The 24,768-nt window shown below is 37.9% G+C and overlaps 1 protein-coding gene across 14 annotated transcripts in view; it reads right to left on the bottom strand.

Moving 5' to 3' along the window:
- Positions 1 to 24,768, bottom strand: part of trpm3 (transient receptor potential cation channel, subfamily M, member 3) — a 149,936-nt gene that overhangs the window by 103,477 nt on the left and 21,691 nt on the right. For 6 of the 14 annotated variants that reach the window (XM_058375623.1, XM_058375621.1, XM_058375630.1 and 3 more), the window contains exon 1: positions 8,961 to 9,466. The exons of the other annotated variants lie outside the window; for them this stretch is intronic. In XM_058375623.1, coding sequence (XP_058231606.1) covers positions 8,961 to 9,077 — 117 coding nt within the window. In that variant the 5' untranslated portion in view covers positions 9,078 to 9,466. Of the gene's footprint in view, positions 1 to 8,960; positions 9,467 to 24,768 lie in introns of those variants that run through there. 14 annotated transcript variants of the gene reach the window in all.

The following is a 24,768-nucleotide window of genomic DNA, read 5'->3' as shown; positions in this document are numbered from 1 at the left end:
AAATAAATAACATCATATTTGGAGTATTTCTACTTGCTAAAATTATTATTATTATTTCTATTTCTATTAATGTTAATTCTAAAAGTAGCAGTTTAAATTATTTCTAACAATGCTTTTTGAAATTGATTTCATTTTTAATCACACTGTCTAATTCTTTCAACAAGGCAATTCTTGTCATGTAAAAGTACATTTCTATAAGTACAAATATACAATGTGTGTATATCCTTTTTGAAGATCTGTATCTTCTAATTTACCACCTATTGTAAAATCATAAAACCACTAATCATTCAATGGTAGTCATTTGATTGTCTTGGAATCATGAGCTACATGATTAAATGTTTTTATTCTTCGTTTTTGCCAAGTACAGAGTTTCTCAAAGAAGCATTTCTAGATCATCTCTGATGCTGGAGTCTTCTTTAGAGCCTCATTTTAAAGTCTATAAATTATTCAGACTAAAAGCTTCATCTTAAGAGACACCCTATAGTATAAAATCTAAAATAAACAATATTGCAACAATATTTTTAACCAGACGTCCTTGCTTCCTGATCACTAGTGCTGAATTTGTTTTTTTGTTTTTTTCAAACACGCTGTTTCTTATGATTGGGATATGATTTCTTTCTTTAACACGTTCTCTGGTAGCCAGTAAGCAAAGCTTAGGCTTGTATTGCTCTTATTGTCAGTAGAAAAAGCACAGCTGTCCTTCCCAACAGAAAGCAAGGCCAATTATATACTCTCTTGGACTCCTGGGATATGACTAGCTGTGACATGATTGGGATTTGAAGTTCTGTGAATGCTTTTACTGTTGTGCTGCTTGGGAATTTCTTTTGTTAACCTGTGTATACACCCGCTTCATGTCTGTAGGTGTGTTTCATACAAAATAATTGAAGGCTACACACAGGACTTTTTTCAAGGAGAACACCCAAGGCTGTCATTTGTACACCTGAAGTGTTGGAAACCAATTGCTCCAAATGGCTTCTCTTGTTTTTGAAGTGAACAGGTGATGGATACATTGATCCAGACATTCCTTGTAAGGTAATTGCTTTAATGGAAAAAGTTTACCTATAATTTGTTACTTTTAGTAAAGGAAAATTGTAACCAAGCTTGTTAATCTGATGGCCAATTGTAGCTACACATGAAACTTGATTTAAGATATAATTTTAAGTCAGATAGCTAATGCTAGCCAAGTTTTGGCTGCTGAAAATTATTTGAAGCTAGTCATGCTCTTGTTCACATTCATTATTAGGATATTAATCTTTTGATGGGTTAGGGTTAAAAAATGGCATGACACTGAAATACACTTTACTCTGTAAAGAGACTTTGCTTGTACATCCCACTGCATCCGGTTTAAACTTCACTGTTGATCACGAGAACAGGTAGCTGCGCTAGCAAGTACAATTCCTGTTCTTTTATTTTCTACTATAAAATTCATGAACAAAGACATTTTCTCTAATATGCAGTTCTTCTAGTGTAAATTTATAGTGACACAAACTCTAGGGGCTAAACTAATTTAGATGTTTAAAATCTCACAATAAAATCAAATCAATACATAAAACTTCTAAGTATTATTAATAACATCAAGAATGTGATTCTGGTAGCAGTGACTGGCCTGTTCATATGACTACAGTGCCTTGTGTTAGTATTCAACCCCCTTAACCCATGTACTGAATGTCACACAAATAGTCAGAGAAGCAACCAAGAAGCCAACAGAAATTCTTAACATGATGCTATCACCACCATGCTTTATCATGAGGATGATGTGGTCAGGTTGATGAGCAGTGATGATGTTCAATTAGACCGTGAGGAGAAAAATAATGCCTTGGAAGAATCAGAATCTAGTATATAATTCAGTAACTGAATAATCCTCTGTAATTATCCTCTGTTTCAAAAGAATATGTGATTATTAAATAATATTTACTATAGAACGAGGGAAGAGGCTAAGTGTTTTAGCATCTCGAGACATTTTCCTCAGCTCTTCATTTGGTTTCAGAGCTAATTGATAATTTAAATAAATGAGGAGCCATCTGACAGCATTCTTAATTATTCATCAGGAAGTATGGCAAAGGTAAATAGCGTTCTGCTAAAGGCAAAAATGAACATTTGCAAAAAAATGAACAAGTGCTTTGGAGAAAGCGAGTGTCAAATCCAATTATCTCTCGAGCATTTAGACAAAACAGCATTTTCTATTCTATTAGCTAGGGGTTCAAATAAATAAGCGTGAAATTTAATACATTTATGGCATAAACTATAGACTCAGAGAGAGAGAGAGAGAGAGAGAGAGAGATGTTGGTTCTTGTGTACTTGTTTGTGTTCTGTCCTCTTTCTTGCTTTAAGGCAAACCTCATGAGAAAACACACAAATGAATTAAACTCTAAAACTAACATGACGTGAGGAGGTTTATGTGATGAGCTGAGTCTGCTGAAATGGCTAAAGTCTGCTTTGCTTTTGGTCTGAATTGTTTCTAAAAGTTTGGATCAGTCCAACATTACATAAGCGTGGTGCAGGAGGCAGCTGGAATGATGTGGAAATGTTCACCTCATAACTATTTCTTTGCTCTCACTCGCATGTAGATTAATCTACAAAAAAATTTGCTACGTTTAAAGCTACAGTGCAAAATTAGCTTTACTGATGGTGCTATATCCACAACTAATTTTCTGCTAATTACAAATAATACCAATAATTCATTTCTCACATTGATTCCATATGGAACATCTGACCACAACTGCATTCATCTCACAGGCAATACGCCTCCAGACAACCAACAAGATATATTTTACCTGAAGCTGGATTAAATTGCTACTATAGAACCTGCTATTCTTATCCGCGCTACATTTAGAGCTGTTGTTATGAACAATGACTCAACCTTTTAACCAATCAGATTCAAGATCTCAACAGTGCTGTAGTATAAAAAGATATACATCAAGAAGAAACAATGCTACTTTGTTGTATAATAATGCAGTTGCTTGTGAGCTATATGGTTTCTAACAGTGAAATGGTGCCACTGCTCTACTGGGAAATGAATTTAAATTAAAAACATCAGCACTGTGTAATGGAGATGAAGCAGAGTGTCCAGACTGGCCAAGTGCTTTTCCAACTTTCTGAAGGTTTTAAATTGAGCTGTTTAGAATGACAATAAATTAGGTTTAAGTGCTTCTCTCTCTTTTCACTTTCCCCATTCACTCTCTTTCCTGCTGTTTGTTAAATGCTTATACTTTAGGAACCAAGAACAATCATCCATCCATCCACCCACCCTTCCTTCCTTAAATTCCTACCTTGCATCCACTCACCAACTCGTCCATCCATCCATCCACCCATCCCTACATACATTCACGCTCATCCACTCATCCACCCTACCACACTCATTAATTTATCCATCCATCTATCTATTCATCCATCCATCCACGCTTTCATAAATTCCTAATTTCCATCCATTCACCAACTCATCCACCCACCAATCCATTTATCCATCCACTCATCCCTACACACATCCACGCTCATCCACCCTACCACACTCATTAATTCGTCCATCCATCCATCCATCCACCAACTAACCCACCCATCCATACATACATACATACATACATACATACATACATACATACATACAGTGAGGGAAAAAATTATTTGGTCCCCTGCTGATTTTGTACGTTTGCCCACTGACAAAGAAATGATCAGTCTGTAATTTTAATGGTAGGTTTATCTGAACAGTGAGAGACAGAATAACAAAAAAAAAAATCCAGAAAAACACATTTCAAAAAAGTTCTACATTGATTTGCATTTTATTGAGTGAAATAAGTATTTGACCCCTTTGCAAAACATGACTTAGTACTTGGTGGCAAACCCTTGTTGGCAATCACAGACGTCAGACATTTCTTGTAGTTGGCCACCAGGTTTGCACACATCTCACATCTCAAGGAATTTGGGCCCACTCCTCTTTGCAGATCCTCTCCAAGTCATTAAGGTTTTGTGGCTGACCCTTCAGCTCCCTCCACAGTTTTCAAGGTCTGGAGACTGGCTAGGCCACTACAGGACCTTAATGTTCTTCTTTTTGAACCACTCCTTTGCTGTCTTGGCCGTGTGTTTTGGGTCATTATCAGGCTGGAATATCCATCCACGACCCATTTTCAATGCCCTGGCTGAGGGAAGGAGGTTCTCATCCAAGATTTAATGGTACATGGCCCCGTCCATCGTCCCTTTGATGCAGTGCAGTTGTCCTGTCACCTGGGGATGGTGTACTTGGGGTCATAGGCAGCATTCCTCCTCCTCCTCTGGATTTTGGTCTCATTTGACCACAACACTTTCACCCAGTTCTCCTCTAAATCATGCAGATGTTCACTGGCAAACTTCAGATGGTCCTGTACTTGTGGGCACTATTGGATTTCAGTCTTTCACGGTGTAGTGTATTCCAGCCTTGTGTAGGTCTACAATCTTCTCCCTGACATCCATGGACAGCTCTTTGGTCTTGGCCATGATGGAGAGTTTGGAATCTGATCGATTGCTTCCTTCTGTGGGCAGGTGTCTTTCATACAGTTAACGAGCTGAGATTAAGAGCACTCCCCGAGAGTGCTCCTACTGTAATAAACAATAAACTCCTTACCTGTATAAAAGACACCTGGGAGCCAGAAATCTTTGATTGATAGGGGATCAAATACTTATTTCACTCATTAAAATGCAAATCAATTTATAACTTTTCTGAAATGTGTTTTTCTGGTTTTTTTTGTTGTTATTCTGTCTCTCACTGTTCAAATACACCTACCATTAAAATTACAGACTGATCATTTCTTTGTCAGGGGGCAAATGTACAAAATCAGCAGGGGATCAAATAATTTTTTCCCTCACTGTACATCCATACTCATCCACTCATTGACCCTAACATCCACCCACCCACCCATCCATCCATCCATCCACCCATTCATCCATCCACACCCCCAACCCTACACTCAACCATGCTCATGCACTCATCCATCTATACATACATACATCTATCCACTTACCCCTTCATCCATTCTCCCAACCAAATTAATTAGATGGCCTCTTTCTTCCTTTTGCTCTCCCACCTTTTCCATATGTTCTGCATCTGTGACTCTCCTTTCCACCATTCAAATTCTCTTAACTTTAAACTAATGATGTCATATTCTTTTCCTGTCACCATGTCTTTCATTTTTTTACCCTGTGGGTCCTGGCACCATCCAGGTATATGCTTGTATCTCATTCGTCTTAATTATTGCTGAAGTGACAGACTTATCTAACCCACGGCTATTTGGGCTAATGCTACTGCAATAACACACCTCTCACGCTGTCACTTATATCATAGATGATGGAATCTGATACAAAGCTTCATGTATACTGGTGTAGAACACAATACACACAGACACAAAACAGAAGATTGATCACTAAACCTGGTATTGAAGGGCACACTTTTGATCTTGCCTTCATATGTAGACAATCAAATGCTTCCCACCTTTGAAATAAGTCCATGGCTTATCCAGCCCATGATACGTCTGCATGGTATCCAGATATCAGGCTAGATGTGTAGATCCAAGGCAATAAATTTCAGATACAGTACATGAGACAGTTTTTGGTGCTACGTTGCAATGCATCCTGAGTATTTGCTCTTGTTAGGCAGACCCTCAGTACATCTGATTTATTGCAAGAGATGCTTCATTAATAATGGAGGATGTGGTAAATTAGATTAGACTGGGCCTTGATGGTCACTTCCACCCAGGTCTTTAACTTTAATTTCCTCACTTGTATCTTCATTACTGTTTAATTAGCTACTTAAGGTGTGAGGGTACACTTTGCCAGCCATATAGCCTTATGTCTGATCCTAAGTGGTGGATCTGTTATAATTGGGATACTGCTACTTATTTACTATGCAACTCACGTTGCTATGTTTATCTCAAACAGTTCTTGGGTCATTGGGATCAATCAGGAGTCATCTAAAAGTCCAAACACATTAATGCTTCCCCCATTACCACCTGCTAATCACATAAGAATTCATTACCCATCCACACTGAATACCTATGTTCCATCATTTCTAATTGATAATCGGACAACTGAAGTGGTACAGTGTATAAGGACCTACATCTTTAACCTCAAGAAGTTGTTAGAGGGACAGTTGTTAGAGCTAGTACATTTTTATATGTGTGATATGGAGATATATGTGAAGGGGGTATTACATTTACACTTTTGGGGTAAAGAGTGCTTTGGACAGGGTTGGGTCTTCTTCTTCTTTCTGCTTTTCCCTTCAGGGGTGGCCACAGAGAATCATCTCTCTCCACCTATCCCTATCTTCTGCATCCTCAACACTTGCACCCACTAGCTTCATATCCTCTTTTGTTGCATCCATATACTTCCACTTTGGCCTTCCTCTTTGCCTCCTGCCTGGCAGCTCCATGTCCAACATTCTCCTACCAGTATACTCACTCTCCCTCCTCTGAACATGTCCAAACCATCTTAATCTGGCCTCTCCCTAACTTTGTCCCCCAAACGTCCAACATGAGCTGTCCCTCTGATGTACTTGTTCCTAATCCTGTCCACCCGTGTCACTCCTAAAGAGAACCTCAACATCTTCAGCTCTGCTACCTCCAGCTCTGACTCCTGTCTCTTCCTCAGTGACATTGTCTCTAAATCATACAGCATGGCCGGTCTCACCACTTGTCTTGTAAACTCCTGACACCTTTCTCCACCCATTCCAACCTGCCTGCACTCACTTCTTTACCTCTTAGGGTAAGGTTTTGAATCATTGTTTAATATTGATCTACAGTACAGTTGGGTCTGCTCTGAACCTTGAACCCTCTATTTAAAAAAAAATTCTATCAGAACCCAATAGTTCACTGGACAAGTAGTCAAGCAATTAAGGCATTTGAATAAAAAGCTTTTATTCAGAGATCAGGTTAATGTCTGTGTGAAGTTTTCCCAGTTCTGTATCCCTGTGGGTATCTTCTAGGTTCTTTTAGATTCCTCCTTGGATGTATGTGGACTTGGATGTAATTCCTGCCTAGAACCCAATGAATGAATCATACTGAGCCATGCAAATTTGACCTTCAATAAGGTTTCAGTCATATTTTGTCTTTTACCCAATATTATCATTAACATTTTTGCGGAAAGAAAAAAGGTCAGATCTTATTCCAAAGTCTCAAATGTCAATTTACACCAGTTAAAATACAACTGGAACAAGGATGTCTAAACTTTAAAACTATACAGTTTATGTAACAGTCTACATTTGGAATTGTATTATGTAATAGTATACCATGCGTGATTCATATTGTGGAATCTATTAATTATACATTTAATCCAGTTGCACATTTTTTGAACACAGGAGGTCCTATTCAATACCACCTATAGAGTTTAAATACACTGAGCACACTGGACACATTATTACACTTTTTCAACTGCACAATAACTGATACCTCTGGATCCCAGTGGCCGACACTCATTATATGTTACGTAGTTACACCACAGCATTCGTCAATAAAGGAAAACAGTGTTCTTCACTAGCTTTCAAACACCCCCAGCCTCATACCGCAGCAATCTTCAAATGAGTGTGTGGAAATCGGGCATTTTAGCCGACTTTGGAGCTCTACACCTGAGGCTTCGTTTGTTCATGCTTATGTCTTTAGTTTTAAGCCATGTATTACATGTAATACAACCTGTAATACATTTTGTCTTTTCAGTTATCATTTTCCTTCATTAAAAACTTGGTTTAAATATTGAATGACTTGAATAGATTCGTGAAGCTGGAACTGAATCTGAATGGTGACTGGAGTGTGTTGTGTTACTCCCCTAATTAGCCATGTAGGTGTCATTAATGTATTGTAGTATAATGGCATAAACCCAATGTTTATGATATTTCATAAATCTAAAGTGTGAAATTGGTGAAACTGAAAGATGTGACAAATTTTCAGTCACCCTGAAATGATAGACACTAATAAAACACTGATACATTGATGACTTTCTGTCCTATTACACTGGTTTTCATCCACCTAACAGCCACACAAATGGTATTCTGTACCACCACCACCCTCCACTCCATATGCAATCTCCAGAATCATCTTCTCTCGCCTTCTGACGCATGACCTGCATCATGGCTGTTATTTTCAATTTTCTCACACTCATCCCTCAAGGGCAATGACAATCACGTCTCCAGTCAGAAGCCGAAAAGTAACCATGCGCATGGTCCAGAAACACAAACAAGACCATTAGTTCATTTGATTCTCTAAATCCTGAACCTGGAATAATAATATCTTGTTTCTCATGATTGTAGTGTAAGTTTGTGTGTGTGTTGCTGCTGCAGTGTGCAAAGACAAAAATAGGCATGTGTGTTGGAATGCACAGATTGTTTCAGGCAGGTGAGCGAAGCTGACAGAACATAAATGACAGACATTTATAATTGAGCATATATGATATATGATTACAATTCCATTATGAGGAAACTGTGCAGCCAATACTACTACTCATTATAATAATAATAATAATAATAATAATAATAATAATAATAATACACGCTTCTCTCCACTTGCCTTCGCCTGGACATTTCTCACGCTGATGAGAGAAACCCAGTTTCCACTCCTATCCATGCGTTAGGGGGCATTCTGGCAGACCTCAGAGACACTGATTTACTTTTAGCACGCTCGAAAGAAGAGAAAAAAAAATCTAGAGCATCATGAGTGAGAAAGCCTTTCTCTCTTCTCCACCAGTCTGTTTTTTCTCAAAGTTTTGTTACAGTCACTGAGAGACACTGAGCCCAAGATACGCACAAAAACATCATAGAAGTGCAGTGAAATGTTATTTACAACCTCCACAACCTTAATCATCACCAATAAACTGCCAGTTAGGAGTTATGAGTATCATGCAACAACTTTCCGAAGAGCACCAAATGGTGTTAATAAACTAGCAGCATGATAATAACCATAAATCAACCAATTAGCAGCCTTGCTTCCCTCCCTGAAGCTTGCGCATACCTTCAGCAGGCGTACAGAAGGCAGGAAGGCGGCATGACACAGTTTTCTGATGGTCCAGTTGAGCGGGCGCGGAGCGTCCAGCTGGCCGTTCCCGGCATCCGGAAAAGGGCCCCACATCGCTCCGGCCAAATCCTGATAATCCCTCTCGGCTCAGGGAGCATGACCCTCCCTCGGTCCAAAGATGGAAAGATCCGTAATGAGCGCAGGATCTAGAACGAGTATCAGATCCTGGAGAAGCAATGGATCCCAGAGGAGTGTCTTGACTCCAAAGCTGGAGGGAAGCATGCGTGGTGTTTTTTCTTTTTCCAAGAGAACGGACACGAAATGAGAAGAGCCAGTAGAGGAAAAAGACAGAGAAAGAGAGAGAGAGAGAACAAGAGAGAGAGAGAGAAAGAGGGGAAAGGGAGGGAGGAAGTGTGAACGAGAGCGAGGAGAAACAGGAGAGCAGCTGTAATGTAGAGCAGCAGAGCGCTCTTTCCATGAACGGTGTGTGAGAGGAAGGGAAGAGGGATGGAGAAGAGGAGGGAGAGTGAGAGAGAGAGAGAGAGTGTGAGAGAGAGAGAGAGAGCATAAAAAGAAGAAAAGGAAGGTGGTTATGACAAAAGAAATGAACAGAGGTTCTCCTTTTGTATGTTTTTTATATAAGAATCATGAAAAGCATAATGATCTGCTCCACTTCCACAGGGCAGTGTTTTAAATCCCCCTCCTCTCTCGCTCCCTTTATGTCATCAGAGACCTTTTTCCACCTCCATGCCTTTGAGGTCACAGATAAAAGGATGAGACCTGTCTGCTTTCACTCTCCCACACCCCAACACCCACTCCTTCTCTTTATTTTTCCCAATTCTCTCCCTCTTTCTGCCTCGCTTTGATCCCACTCCCTCTATCTGTCTCTGATCTGCCCGAACCCGCCTCCTGACTGAGTGTACATACAGTAATGTCCAAAAGTCCGAGTCCACTGTCTTCATCATCCTCATAATGACCAGCTGAGAAATTTTTACAAGACTTCAAGGGAGATTCTGTCATTCGGGGAAGCCCTCGTATCTCTTAAATATGAACCTTTTAAAAAAAAAAAAATTATTTGTAAATATAGAATTTAAGCACATAAAGAAATATCCCAGATAATAATCTCTCTTTTTCATTTTAAAAAACAAAACTAAACAAAATAAAAAATAAGTAAGCAATAAGTTGAAATAAACAGGACATTAGCGACATTTTAATCATTTACTTCATATTTAAAGTAATTACTTACAGTAATTAAAAACTTAAAAAGTTTATTATTCTGAATTTGTGTAAGCTTCAACTGTTAATATCACTTGATCAGGCAATATCATAATCACAAGGAGAAGGAAGGAAAGAAGGAAGGAAAGAAGGAAGGAAGGAAGGAAGGAACAAATGAAAGAAAGAAAGTAGGCAGGAAGGAAGGATGGAAGGGAAGAAGGAAGGAAGGATGGATGTATGGAAAGAAAGAAAGAAAGAAAGAAAGAAAGAAAGAAAGATTATAACTTGTGTTCCTTCTTCCCACAATCTTCAGAACATTCTAATGATGTAACTTCCTGTTTCCAAATATTTCAAAGTGTTCTTTAGCAGGGTTTTGTGTTGTGGTGTTTTGTACATTTTACACATTGTCTGCTGCATGACTCACGGCAGGAGACGTGTCAAGCGTGAGATGTTAGAGATCTGTATATGTAAACAAATAACCAGTGGGACACAAGCGGCGCCTCAATCGTGATATTCACCCTCAACCTAACAGAGTAGATTCCACAATTAAAGCAGTTTAGGTGTGTGATGTCAGGATTTACCTTTGTGTCTGTTAAACACTCCTTCATTATGTCATAAACACAGCCTTTAATACAGGGCTCGTCAACTGGAGGAACAAAAAGAAGTCTATACTTCGGCGACTTGTTTAAAAACGAACCATAACAGCTTCTGTAAAGCAAAAACAGAATCTCTAAAGATAACTAGACAGAAAAACATGCATTTATTCTCTGCCTCAGGTGCAAAATAATGTAGTTTTGAGTCCATGGCGCTAGTCAAAAACGGCAGCGTGAAGTGAAGTGTGCAACACTTCATATTGATCAGTCTTATTAATATTCATGAATGAATTGTTGTTAGTTAAGCATTAAAAATGAATTCTTGCCATTCTTTAGATTAGTTGCTTAAGATTTAAATAAACAATGAGGTTATGGAACAGCTTTCAGGAAAAGTTCGCATTAATTGTAGCTACGATACCGTCTAAATGTCAATATTACGGTGACAATGAATTGATTTACTGCATGGGAGCACAAACAACACACGAGCTAATGGTGTGTGAACGAGAGATTAGGATTGATTTGAATTCCATGAAGCATTTTATCAAACAGGTGAAACAGCCTCGGGGTTAAATAATATATTCAAACTGAATAAAGTTTCGTTCTGAGTGCACTCGGACTTTCGGACCCTGCTGTATCTTTTCCATCTCTTCTCATTCCTGTCCACCTACACTCACTCTCAAATATACACACACACACACACACACTGTTCATCCTTTTCAAACATATGCTGCATTGCTGTTTTCTGAGAGTAAGTGCCAGCAGACAGGGAACCGAGAAACAGCCTTCACCTGCTCGATATTTCACCGAAAGCAACACAAACACACTGTGCTTTCTATTCTCTCTTTTCTGAAGAGCGCTAGGAGAAGTGATCCCTCAGGTGCCCCAAAGCAGCATGAAATAATAAGGACAGTTAGAGAAACGCAAAGTGTGCAGAGAAGCCGAGGGAAAGAAAGAGAATCCAGCTCAAGAGTAAGATACCTGAGGATGAAGTGGGCACGCGTTTCCATGGTACGAAGGTCGAATTCGGTGTTAAAAAATAAAACTTGCCATGTTGGGCAGAGTGACGGACTGCAGCTGGGAGGTGTGGATTAGAGCTTGGGACTGCCTGAGGGACCCTGAATAAGATCATTAAAGCAGCAAAAGGCATGCCGTGGATCTGAGTGATGGATCGTACCATCAGATTGCTATGGTTCTAACTCTTGAATCTTGCTGTTTAAACTGTGTGTGTGTGTGTGTGTGTCTACAAAAGGAAGGTATATTCCCAGGAAATTCATGCGCATAAACCTAGTAACAGAATGAAAATGTATACAGCAAACTTTGTTTTTGAGGCTCTACAAAGCAACAGCAAGGACTAATACGATACAGGTGACGACATTCAGGTAACAAATTTATAGCAGGACAGCTAAAACTGACTAAAAACAGTAACAAAATCGTGGCAATTATCATCAGCTAAAGGTTTTCGCTTTAATTAGCCTACTGTTACTCTTGATGAGGGTGTGGTTTAGGTAATTTAGATGATTATGGTACATGCAAATGATATGTAAATAAGAGGATTGTGGGCAGAAGCTTGGATCCACACAGCTGAAGATCTGATGATGATCATATTTACGAATAAGAAAGTGAATTCAAATCAGTTTGTGCATCATTTTGCAAATCTAAACCTGTTTCTATACAACTGTGTAATATTTTTACAACATAAAAATAATGTTACATAATATAAAATATTAATAATTGCTGCTCTGGTGTGCTGAGAAATACAAGGATAAGGGGAAAAGAAGGCTTGTATTCCCTTCAGCTACACATCAGACTCACCCTTATATTCAAACTGACACTTTGGGTTTTTTTAGGTAGTGTATAGACATTTGGGTCAGGATGACCTGGATGTTTGTGATGTTATTAAAATATAGCAGTGAGATTTCTAATATTTCTAACAGATTTCTTTTTTTTTTTTTTCATTTGACCTGCACACAAACAGTGTGCCTGTTTTAGTCATTAATAATAAGCAACAACCCAAGGCTACGATAATCATCTGAGTTTAATGGGATTTATTTTTGCTAAACTGAAATTTAGGAACAGAAACTGAGATTCATTTAGTTAGTTCAGAATTCTGTGACAGAATTTGACTTAAAGAAAGATTTTGAAATATCGAAAATTATGTTTGGCATTTTACTATTCTGCAAACAAACACAACTGGGGTGTTACATAAACATATGTATACTAAGCATAAAACATTGTCAAATTTTATGACTTGAAAAGTCATAAAATTTGTCATTTAGTTATTAAAACTTTAATGCCTTATAAATGAGGCATTATATAATAATATACATTTAGAAGGATCACCTATGCTACTATTGAAAATTTTGGACACGCAGAGAATTATTTATTTATTTATTTATTTATTTATTTATTTATTTATTTATTTATTTATTTATTTATTTATTTATTTATTCATTTATTTATTTTCTGCAAACAATTGAAATGATCTAAAAATAAATAAATAAAGGATAATTCAGTGTATTCACGTTTAATCTGTATTCACAAGCCACACTGCTGTAGACGGCTCAGGATTTCTCGACGGAAAAACAAATAGAATGACTGAAAAGTAGGCGCACGCTTCTGGAGAACGCAATTCGATTAACATGAGTTTTATTTGCGTAAGCAAATAAGTAAGCAATCGACCATGTCAAAAAGCAGCTTTACAGAAAACTTGATGTAGAATTAGATCGCTAACGAGCAAGCCAGAGGCGACAGAGCAGTGATGCCAGATTGAAGTGACTGTTTAATCTAATCAGCTTAATGTAATCAGAAAAGCTGCCAGGTTGATATCCAAAACCGTCTGAAACTGTGGCTGTGTTTAAACATCAGAACAATACTTGTTTTTTTTCTGTGAAAGCTACAATGTGTAGAAAATAATTAAGAAGGCAGGGAATAAAACATGATGTGTTGCTCTGACAAGCCTGTAATTAATTTGTGGAAATTTTTCCTACTTCATGCCGCAGCTTAGATAAAGACACAAATCACAAGACACAAAGACACTCATTTTTGACGTCCGGCAAAATCTAGCAAATCTAATGTTTCTGAGCAGTTTATAGTTGCCTCCTGGTGTCTGTAGGTTGATTGATCTAAAGCAAGATATACACATCGTAACTCTATACACTGTATGTAATGCAGCATTTGTCTGAACAAGCACACCTTGATTCTATCTTGTCTCATCATCTCCTGAATCCATCAGTTCGAATCAGATGATTCACCGTTTACCAGAAGTTCAAGACTGTCTTAAACTGTATACTCTAAAAACTCCGAAAGTAAATTAAGATTAGAAAAATTATGTAAAAATAATTTTAAAATATTTTAGCTATGAAATGTGTCCACAACCATGTCATAGTGATACTTAAACAATAAGATTCCTTTTCTTATTATATGATGTCTACTGAGATGGACATTAAACTATAAATAAATAAATAAATAAATAAATAAATAAATAAATTTTGTGCTGTTGTCTACAAATTTATTTACATTTATTTAGTGTTAAAATGATAAACCATGCAAATTGATGATGCAACCATGGGACATGAAATAGTATATAAAAGGTACAAATTTTGCTTGTTCCTCTTCTTGTCTAATAGGTGAGTCATGGCTGTGTTGTGATTCCTGAAGCCTTCTCAGCTTAATTATGAACATTATGATATTTATCGGTTTACAGAAAATAAATGTGTGATGTCAGTTTCAACGGATGCAGGGAATGAAAGGGTTAAAAAAAAGAAAGAAATCTAAAGAAAAGAAATGCTATTTTATTCACTGATGCTGTGAGCAGCCATGTTGAGTTGGCGTCACGTGCTGAACTCAGGGTTAAAGAAACCTCCTCTGCATTCTGAGTAGGAATTTAGTAGGAGGGGGTGGTTGTTTTTTTTTTTTTGCTTTTTTTCCTATTTGAAGGTCAGAAATATGGAGGTAGTAAGTTAAGTTCCTAGTTTTAGTTAAAAGCAGCGTTAATACACAGCTCAAGAGCAGCTTTTATACAAACCACGTATAAGCGCTAGTCACGGATCAGACAGAAGCCTTTCTCATTCGTTTTTTTAGCAAGCACAAATAATGAATGTAATTTAATCACTTCCTGGAATTGCACATGCTTGATTTTACAACTAGTCTTAATCAGATTAATGATAAACCAGCGTCAACACGGAGCTTTGTGAAGCTGCTGAAGCAGCGCCTCCTTATCGTGTGTGTTGTATTGATCGCTGGATGTCTGAAGGAAGCTGTAAACGTACACAGGATTGTCGGATTAAAGTGTGAGCAAACCGGACGTGGAAAAACCCATAGACGCTGTCGAGTACAAATAAGAGTAGGTATATAAGAATGGGTCTGAGGCAAAGGTTTATCCCATTCCTGAAAAAAAAAAACGTAACACTGGCGTACGCTGCTACACATTAGCACTCAAAAATTCTCAAATACTTTATAGTATTTTACTATTTTTTCTCCTCCTCAATAAAAATGGCCATATGAGATATGAAGCTGGAATGACTAATAGTTACATTGTTTTTTTTTAATTGTCACCCTTTTTTAATTGTGCACATATGGCGTATATAATAATATTTTTTTAGTTTATTTTCAATTTATGTTCAATAAAAATCTGTTAACATATTCAACAAGGGAAAAAAGGTCAAATTTTGGTTAAAAAATTAACAAAAAAATTAATTAATTAATTATTATTATTAATAATAATGATAATAACAATAATAATAATAATTTGTATTTTTTTATTAATATAATATTAAATATATTATTATATTAATTGTTTGTGAATATAAAGTGATAAAAATGTAATATATTTTTAATAATAAATTTTAATATGACAAGCTGGTGATTTTTTTTTTTCCAGCTATATAACTCTATCCGCATGCCTGTACCTCGTTATTTAATCCTCCACACTGAAGCCCTTCATTTGTCCTTGAGCTTTCTAATGAAACGCCCCTGACGGCTCACTCGCTCGGCTCAATACCGCCATATTGATCTGATATTCCACGTTTCTTTCCTCAGCGCAGGAAGATAATGGAGGAGGAACAACCACTTCAGTGGATGACACAAGAAAGCAAACATGTCTGGGTAGACATCATAGATATTTATATAAAATATATCAAGAATGGTTGTTGTTGTTGACTAAAAGTAGTAAAGGATCAGTATCACGAGAGGTGATGATTAATACAGAGCATAAATCGGAACAGAGAATATGAAACCTACAGACATCGAGATCATGTCGACTCCATGCTGAGATGAAAATCTCTCAAGAAATTAAACCATAAGAAACACTACAGATTCTGCATTCCACCAGCTGTGGCACGTGCACATCTGTATTCATTAGAAGCTCTATGGATCTCCTAAGTTTGCTCATTACAGAGGCAGAGCGGCTGTCATGGAGATGGATGCGTTCGGCACTGATGACGCGCTCCCTTCATGCTCTTTGTGTGGTTTGGGGCTCAAATCTTGATACACATGTGGTATGTTCGAGTTATCAAACTGTTAAGCATGTGAGATGATGGAGCAGCTGCGGGACCTGAGGTTCAATCCTGAGCTGAGGTTACTGGAGACAGATGTTTCTCAGGTTCTGCTGGCTGCATGGGTTACTTCAGAGCCTCGGGGTGCATGTTGGGTGTATTAGCTCATTAAATAGCCAACAAAGTGTGTGTGTGTGTGTGTGTACAATGTTCTTGGAACAGGCTGCAGATCCACCTGACTAGGAAAGATGGAAGAATGAATAAAATGAATTAAATGATTCGAATAAATGATTTAAATGAATCAAATGAATCAAGTGATTCAAATGAATCAAATGATGATGGACCATGAGATCATGATTTGTCTGGATCTGGTACATTTTTGATCAGTTTCATGTTCAGACAGGAAGTAAGCAGGCATCCCCGTTAGGTAATCACGTTAGTCTATAAACAAAGAAGAAAATAATAACACAGCACAAACTCTCAGTAATAATTTAAAAGCTTCAAAGAATTGACAGGTACTTTTGGTGGTGCTAATAAAGATCTCAATAGAACACGAAGCACCATGGCAGTGTAATATAGTTTTGCTATTTGCAGAAGTGAAAAAAATGTGAAGATGCATTCTGATCCACAAGGAAACAAAGCACTTTAATGCTTGACGGTGAGTCACGCTGAAGATCCTGTCTCTGTAACTTATAGTGATTCAGTCGGAGCCGTCGGGTTCGAATTGGCGAGACATCAGGTGAAATTTGGAAGGTGGTGGAACAGTGACTGGGGAGGAGGCTGCGTTTTCGATTAGATCTCAGTGTGTAGAAACATATAACAGTTTTTTCCCTGCAAATTTGACATCATGTAACTATGAAAATATCTTTGAAAAGCAAATTCATTCATTTTTTATGCAAATTTTAACACTGAATGTGAGATCAGATTGCACTAAGGTCTGGAAAGCTCGGCATTTATCGCCATGCCAACAAGCTAGCTACAGTCATACATAATCTGAAACAAATCTGGACACAGTGAGGCTCTAGGACTGTTACAATCATGATATGAATATTAATAATGATAAATATGCTCATAGAATTGAATGATACGCAGCCAAACACACTTTAGTGTCAGGTTAAATGGTCCAATGTGCTGTCATTGACACGAAAATGGATTATAATAGAATATATCAGAGGTTTAAGGTTATAAACTTGAAAGAAATTTCCAAATCTGCACAAATTTGAACCAGTAAGATTAGATTTTGACTCCTATACGATATGTGAATGTTAGCTCCGCCCCTAAACTCAGATTGTTTATATGAACTTGTTCATATAAAATGCTGTAAAAAATAAATCAAATACACATTCATTATCTCCAAATGAGATGATTATTAAAATGTTCAATGCCTTTTTCACTGGTTTGACCTCAACATTTCCATTTGAAACCATCGCCCTGAAAATTCTAGCACTTTATCAGTGAAGTGATGTTGGTTAGAGGACCTTTCGGATCGCTGAGGGATGGAGTCGATATAATAGTAAATGTCAGAAGCAGAATTTACTTAATCTGATGCAAGTGCCTTTTCAAAGCAGCTAAAATGACAGAACATGCTGTCAAAAAAAGAAGCCTAAAAAAAGAGGTTTGTCCTGCTTTGGTTTTATGTGAAACTCAACACTAGAGGGATTTCTGTCTCCTAGTAGAATCTGACAGAACCTTTTATAACTACCATATAGTATAAATTTAGATTTACAGTACAGTACACACACACACACACACACAGACACTAAACCCTTTTCAGATTGGATTAGATTTAAATAAAATGACGACAGGAGCATTGTCTTTCTAGCAGCGAGTATTTTCTGCAAAGCTTCAAGCCAATATTTCGACAAAATGTTAATATTAAACAATAATCACAAATTATACATCGATTTATCGTTTGTTTAATATGTGATAGAGATTTTGCAAGACTAAATATGGCAAGAGGCAGCAGTCAGGCATCTTTTTTTTCCCCCCAACATGAGGCTGCAGAGAAAATCAGATGAAAATGATCAGACGAGAGTTTGAAGAAAAAACAGGAGGTAATTCAGACTGTAATTTTCTCTGAGGACGAACAGCAACATGGCAGATTCCGGTGGTAATAATGTCAGAGGAGCAACTATAGAATAGGAAATTACCCCAGAACCTTGTATACATTTAATCTGTTTGGATAGAGCTATAGATAATCCGCTAACTGGGAGGAAAGAAAAACACAGACAGGAACCAAAGCTCAGGAGCAAACTGGGAACCCTGGAAGTATGAAGCAGCAACACTACCCTCTACACCATTATAACCATTATAGATACATTTAACGCTGAATGTCGATTTTAGTGCCAGGTAGATTGACGATAAGTCTATAACGAAGAACAAACTCGGTGCTCTGTGGACTGTCTGGACTGTGTTACTGCTCATAAACGGATGAAATATGCCGTGACCTTGTCTTGTTTACTCGGGCAGGGGGAGGATTATTTTATTCATCATCTCACTGCTTAAATTCTTTGACAAAGGTTGCATTTTTGCTTTTCGGCTGCATCTATAAATGCAGTCAAAGCGCTGACTCGTGCTTGTTCTTTGGAAAAATAACCTTTAAAACCTTTCATGTGTTTTCTTTGTCATTCTGTTGACCTTTCTCCAAATTTATGTCTCTTCCTCGTGGTGCCATGTAGTATTATTTATTTATTTTTTCAATGAACGTGTGCTGCTCCTTTCCCAACACTAGATGGCAATCATCTAAAACAAATCCTGCACCCCACACACACACACACACACACACACACACACACACACACACTATACTTATTACTGATACACTTATTCTGATATTTCTTACCTCTGATGATGATGATGATGATGATCTCCTAAATCAACCACACACTCCTGAAACCAGAGAAGTCTAAACATTCTGCAGTCCTTTGTTCACTTAACTGAACAATCCAACTGATTTACAAATGTATCCCCTAATCTGCATAAATCAAATATTTTTTTTCCCTCTTAAGCTCAATGGATAATGTTCTTTGCTAGTTCAAATCCCAGCACTGCCAAAGAATCATTGCATGGATGTTGTTCAAAAAAGGCAGCTGCTCGTTTCTCTGCCTCACTTGTCATTTGTATGCTAATTAAAAACAATTTAAAAAGCCACCTGAATTATCTAAAGTAGCACGTTTGTTCATGAAGAAAAATACAGCCACATTACGGCAATATTCTCGATCTCATCTCTATTCATTCTGCCCATAGTTTTTATTATTTTTATTACTGACGCTGTCACAAAGCATCTTAACAGGAATCCAGATGTAGATCGAGGTCTCCAAGGAGCAAGCCCGAGACGAGAGAAACAAGCAAAAGTGAAACAAGATGAGGATGAAATCTTTCATGTGTGAGATGGAGTGATGAAACACTGGTGAGTCTCGAAACTTGGACTTTTTTCTTGGCTCCAGTGAGGAGCAGGAAGCCCAGCACTACTGTCTGGCAGTTTAAGCACAATATGTCATGAGTTAAGTCATGTTTTGGACTGTAAATACAGAAAAAAATATGGAATGCCATTGATATTAACTACACAAATATGACCATTAATTTCCATTTACTGTATCCTACTTGTAGGGAAATTGGAGTCTATTCCAGGGGACTCGAGGCACATGTTTGGGGAACACTAACCCCCTGATCCATTATAGAGTGCAATCACACACACACAGCGGATAATTTTGAGTTACCAGTCAACCTACATAGCTTTAGACTGGAAAAGAAAACGGGAGAACCCAGAGGAAACCCCCTATGAATGGGAAAGAGGAGGGAATCAATCCCTTAACCCTGATTCTCTGGTGTGATGCAAATGTGTTAACAACTAAACTACCAAGCCTCCTGACTTGACTGATTAATTTCAAATATCTGTTAAAGATTCAAGATTCAAGAAGCTTTTATCGTCAATTCAACAACATATAGCTGACGCGGTACATAGTGAAATGAAAAAACGTTTCTCCAGTAACTGGTGCTACATAAACATACAACATAGAGTTTAAACACACACAAAAAAACACCACCACAGAGCTAGGACAGAAGTTTGTCCTAGCCACATAAAATGCAAATTCTTCTGATATTCTTCTGATATGATTTAGATTAAAATGCCTCCTTATATAAGGAGGCATTTTAATCTAAATCATATCAGAAGAATATTTTTACTTGGTTATGATTCAGAGCTGTAAGTGTAACATGAGCACTCGGTCAGCTTATCCTTCAAACTGTGCTTGTTTGTTTTAGTTTAAAAATTGAAGCCTAGGAAAAATCGAAAAATTCCCATCTTCTACTGGTACTTCTACTCAAGAGAAATCTGGTAATCTTGTGAATTACATGTACTGAAGAACTTGCAAAACCCAAGACTGAATACAAGGAACTTTCCCAGCGTAAATACTGATATCCTGTGAGGACCACAAGTACAAATCTGCAGTGTCCAGATGAGATTTACTAATGAAATATTATGAGTTATTGGGCGTTAACAGAGGTCCTTAGGCGATCCACATGTGATCATCACCAAGTGTAGAAATCTCCATCATTCATGCAGTTTCTTGACATGATCCAACAAACGAATACGCTGCACTGTAATTCGTACGTCAGCTGCCTTTTAGCGTTACTGTGATCAAAAGCTGATCATACCGTGTATCGGGAGTGGTTCGTGTCGTGAAAAGAAAATGTCCAAAGGTGGGCCTTTTGAAATGAAAAGCTTTCATTGGATGTGGAAAAGCTTCTTTATGGTCTTTATGAATATTCTAATAGGGATTTGCAGACATCTATTTGAGAACTTTTGAACATAAATATCCTGATGATAGACTCGTGATCACTTTTAAGAACACTGGAAAAAAGTGTCGATTTAGGGGAGGCATATGTTTTCACTATGTACATGAAACAACATTTTTTGGCTTGTAAAAGAAAGAAAGGATTGTTTAGTGCGCTTCGGTACATTCCACAAGTAGCATTACAGCATGTAAATTTGAGCCTGTAATCAACCTCCTGCCAGGGGCTTCTCCTACCTCTGGAGCGTGCCTTCTTTTTATCACAGGAAGACAGACACAGAGGAATATATCAGAGAGGTCCTGAGGCATGAGTTCCTCCAGTCTTTAACCTGTCTCACATCTGGATTTTCCTTCCTAACTAACCACCATGGAATTACCCTCACTGCTGCAGTGGAGACATTAAGTATTCCAAGCTTATAACTTCGAAGAGTCGAAGCCTTTTTCCATATCAACAGCGAACTATGAATATCTGATGATGCCCTACGGCTTCACCGATGCCCCACCCGGCCTCCGCTCTTTAAGGAGATCTTCCTATCTGTATAATATAGATTTTAGCATAAGGGTCAAAATTATATCGACTAATGGGTGCTACATCCATTGTTACACTAAAACCACATGAGTAAGGCTAAATCAACAACATTCCTATACATCATAAAGCATTTTTATGAGTTTATATTAATTATTTTCTGTAATAGCAAAGAACACAAGGACTTGTATGAGAGTGTACAAAGGGATTAAAAGAAGTTTAATTGTCAATAATGGTGATTTTTTCTGTGAGGAGACGTTTATGGAAGGAGTCTCCAGTGTCAAACACATTGTAAAAAATTGAGGACAGAGTTTGTGCTTTCTGGAAAATTTACAATACAAGCTGTCTTTTTTTCTTATTATTAAATACAACACATAGAGAATGAGAGAGAGAGAGAGAGAGAGAGAGAGAGAAACTGATGCAAGAACTGTTTGAAGCTGATACACTATATTGCCAAAAGTATTCGCTCACCCATCCAAATAATCAGAATCAGGTGTGGAACTGTGATAGGATGCCACCTGTGCAACAAATCCAGTCGTGAAATTTCCTCGCTCCTAAATATTCCACAGTCAACTGTCAGCTGTATTATAAGAACGTGGAAGTGTTTGGGAACGACAGCAACTCAGCCACGAAGTGGTAGGCCACGTAAACTGACGGAGCGGGGTCAGCGGATGCTGAGGCGCATAGTGCGAAGAGGTCGCCAACTTTCTGCAGAGTCAATCGCTACAGACCTCCAAAGTTCATGTGGCCTTCAGATTAGCTCAAGAACAGTGCGCAGAGAGCTTCATGGAATGGGTTTCCATGGCCGAGCAGCTGCATCCAAGTCATATATCACCAAGTGCAATGCAAAGCATCGGATGCAGTGGTGTAAAGCACGCCGCCACTGGACTCTAGAGCAGTGGAGACGCGTTCTCTGGAGTGACGAATCATGCTTCTCCATCTGGCAATCTGATGGACGAGTCTGGGTTTGGCGGTTGCCAGGAGAACGGTACTTGTCTGACTGCATTGTGCCAAGTGTAAAGTTTGGTGGAGGAGGGATTATGGTGTGGGGTTGTTTTTCAGGAGCTGGGCTTGGCCCCTTAGTTCCAGTGAAAGGAACTCTGAATGCTTCAGCATACCAAGACATTTTGGACAATTCCATGCTCCCAACTTTGTGGGAACAGTTTGGAGCTGGCCCCTTCCTCTTCCAACATGACTGTGCACCAGTGCACAAAGCAAGGTCCATAAAGACATGGATGACAGAGTCTGGTGTGGATGAACTTGACTGGCCTGCACAGAGTCCTGACCTCAACCCGATAGAACACCTTTGGGATGAATTAGAGCAGAGACTGTGAGCCAGGCCTTCTTGTCCAACATCAGTGTGTGACCTCACAAATGCGCTTCTGGAAGAATGGTCAAAAATTCCCATAAACACACTCCTAAACCTTGTGGACAGCCTTCCCAGAAGAGTTGAAGCTGTTATAGCTGCAAAGGGTGGACCGACGTCATATTGAACCCTATGGATTAGGAATGGGATGTCACTTAAGTTCATATGTGAGTCAAGGCAGGTGAGCAAATACTTTTGGCAATATAGTGTATGTAAGTGATAATAGGAATTAAATTAAAATATTATATATCTCTAGGCTTCTACACTTTATATTCTAGCAGAAAGCATTGGAATTAGGTTTGGAAGTCAAGTTTTATTTAACAATTTTGGGATGTTCCACAGCTTTAAATATAACTATAATTGGATAAAATGTTAATCCCAAAATTACATAGAACTGTAAGGTATAAAGTAATGATTTATAGTGTTGTGAACTATTTGTCAGTGAGAATGAGGATGAATTTAAAAAATGTCCATTTTTATGACAGAATTTCATGATAGGAAATAAGTAATGGTTTGTGACCAAGAAAAGCCATAAATAAACAATGTTTTGCCAAGAATCACCTTCTTTTTTGGCAAAAAAACAAAACAAATCTCATCCTACAGCATGGGATATTTCCCAGCAGAGATGTGGAACAGGTGAGAATCTTCAAGCTACAGGACCTGAAGGAATGATTCAGGTGGAAAACATTTCAACAGGATTTTCTTCTCATTTTAATTGCAGTGAATCAGCCAAGACGTGTTTGAGATTAAAACTGAGTGAAGTGAAGAGATAAGATTGCTGTTGTGATATATAAACATTGTAAAATACACATTTCCAATTTTTTTTGAAGCGCATTGTTAATTAGCGCACCTTCCTGATACAAATAACTTTGCATAATATGACTTCAGTGCTTTGTAGCAAATGAGATTTTTTTTTTTACCCGTTATAATATTATTCCTTCAATCAGCTGTATTTAATACAGAAAATTATCCAGTAGAGGTGAATTTGGAAACGGATTAAAAATCGATATCAAAAAAATGATCATAATAAAAGTGGCCCTGATCTTGGAACAGAAATAAAAACATTTTCACAATCATCAAGCACCACTTGCACTTTCTTTATATTTAAATGAAGAGCATCTGCTGAAATGATCTTTCTGATTGTGGCTTAATATTCATGAAGCTTATCACCGGGCCCATGGAGGACTCTCTTCTGCCTCTCTCCTAATTAAAAATATCCGCTTGTCCTGATTGAGGCAAAACTCATAAACTGCCTCTGAGTGAGAGCGTTGATTTAGGATCAGGTTTTCATGAAGAAGATTCCAGAAACCCGTCACTACGAACTTTTTAATTTCATTTGCTGAGAAACAATCATTTAAAATGTTATTAAGGATGATATGTGATATAATACGTAATAAAGAATCTGATCATTAGATCTTTTTTCGTATGTAATTGAAAACTGTCTGAATATCCTGTTCATGTAGATTAATTTTAATTGGCATTATTATTCATATTTTATTTAAATAGGGACATTATTTTTTTAATGCAACAATTTTAATAAACATTTATCCCCAGTGCCAGAGGTTAAGTTGTTTTTATTTGTCACATATACATTACTGCACAGTGAAATTCTTTCTTCGCATATCCCATCCTTGGGGGCTGGGGACATGATACAGCACCCCTGGAGCAGGTGGGTTTTAGGGCGTTGCTCAAGGGCCCAACTGTGCCAGCTTGGCAGTGCTGGGGCTTGAACTCTGATCTTCTGGTTAACGACCCAGAGCCATAACCACTTGAGTTACCACTGCCTATATGGGCCACTATGCCCCCTTAAGTGGGTAGAT

Source organism: Hemibagrus wyckioides, linkage group LG22 (genome assembly GCF_019097595.1).
Source record: "Hemibagrus wyckioides isolate EC202008001 linkage group LG22, SWU_Hwy_1.0, whole genome shotgun sequence".
NCBI lineage: Eukaryota > Metazoa > Chordata > Actinopteri > Siluriformes > Bagridae > Hemibagrus > Hemibagrus wyckioides.
Note: the sequence above shows the minus strand (reverse complement) of the source record. Positions and strands in the feature narration are given on the sequence as shown.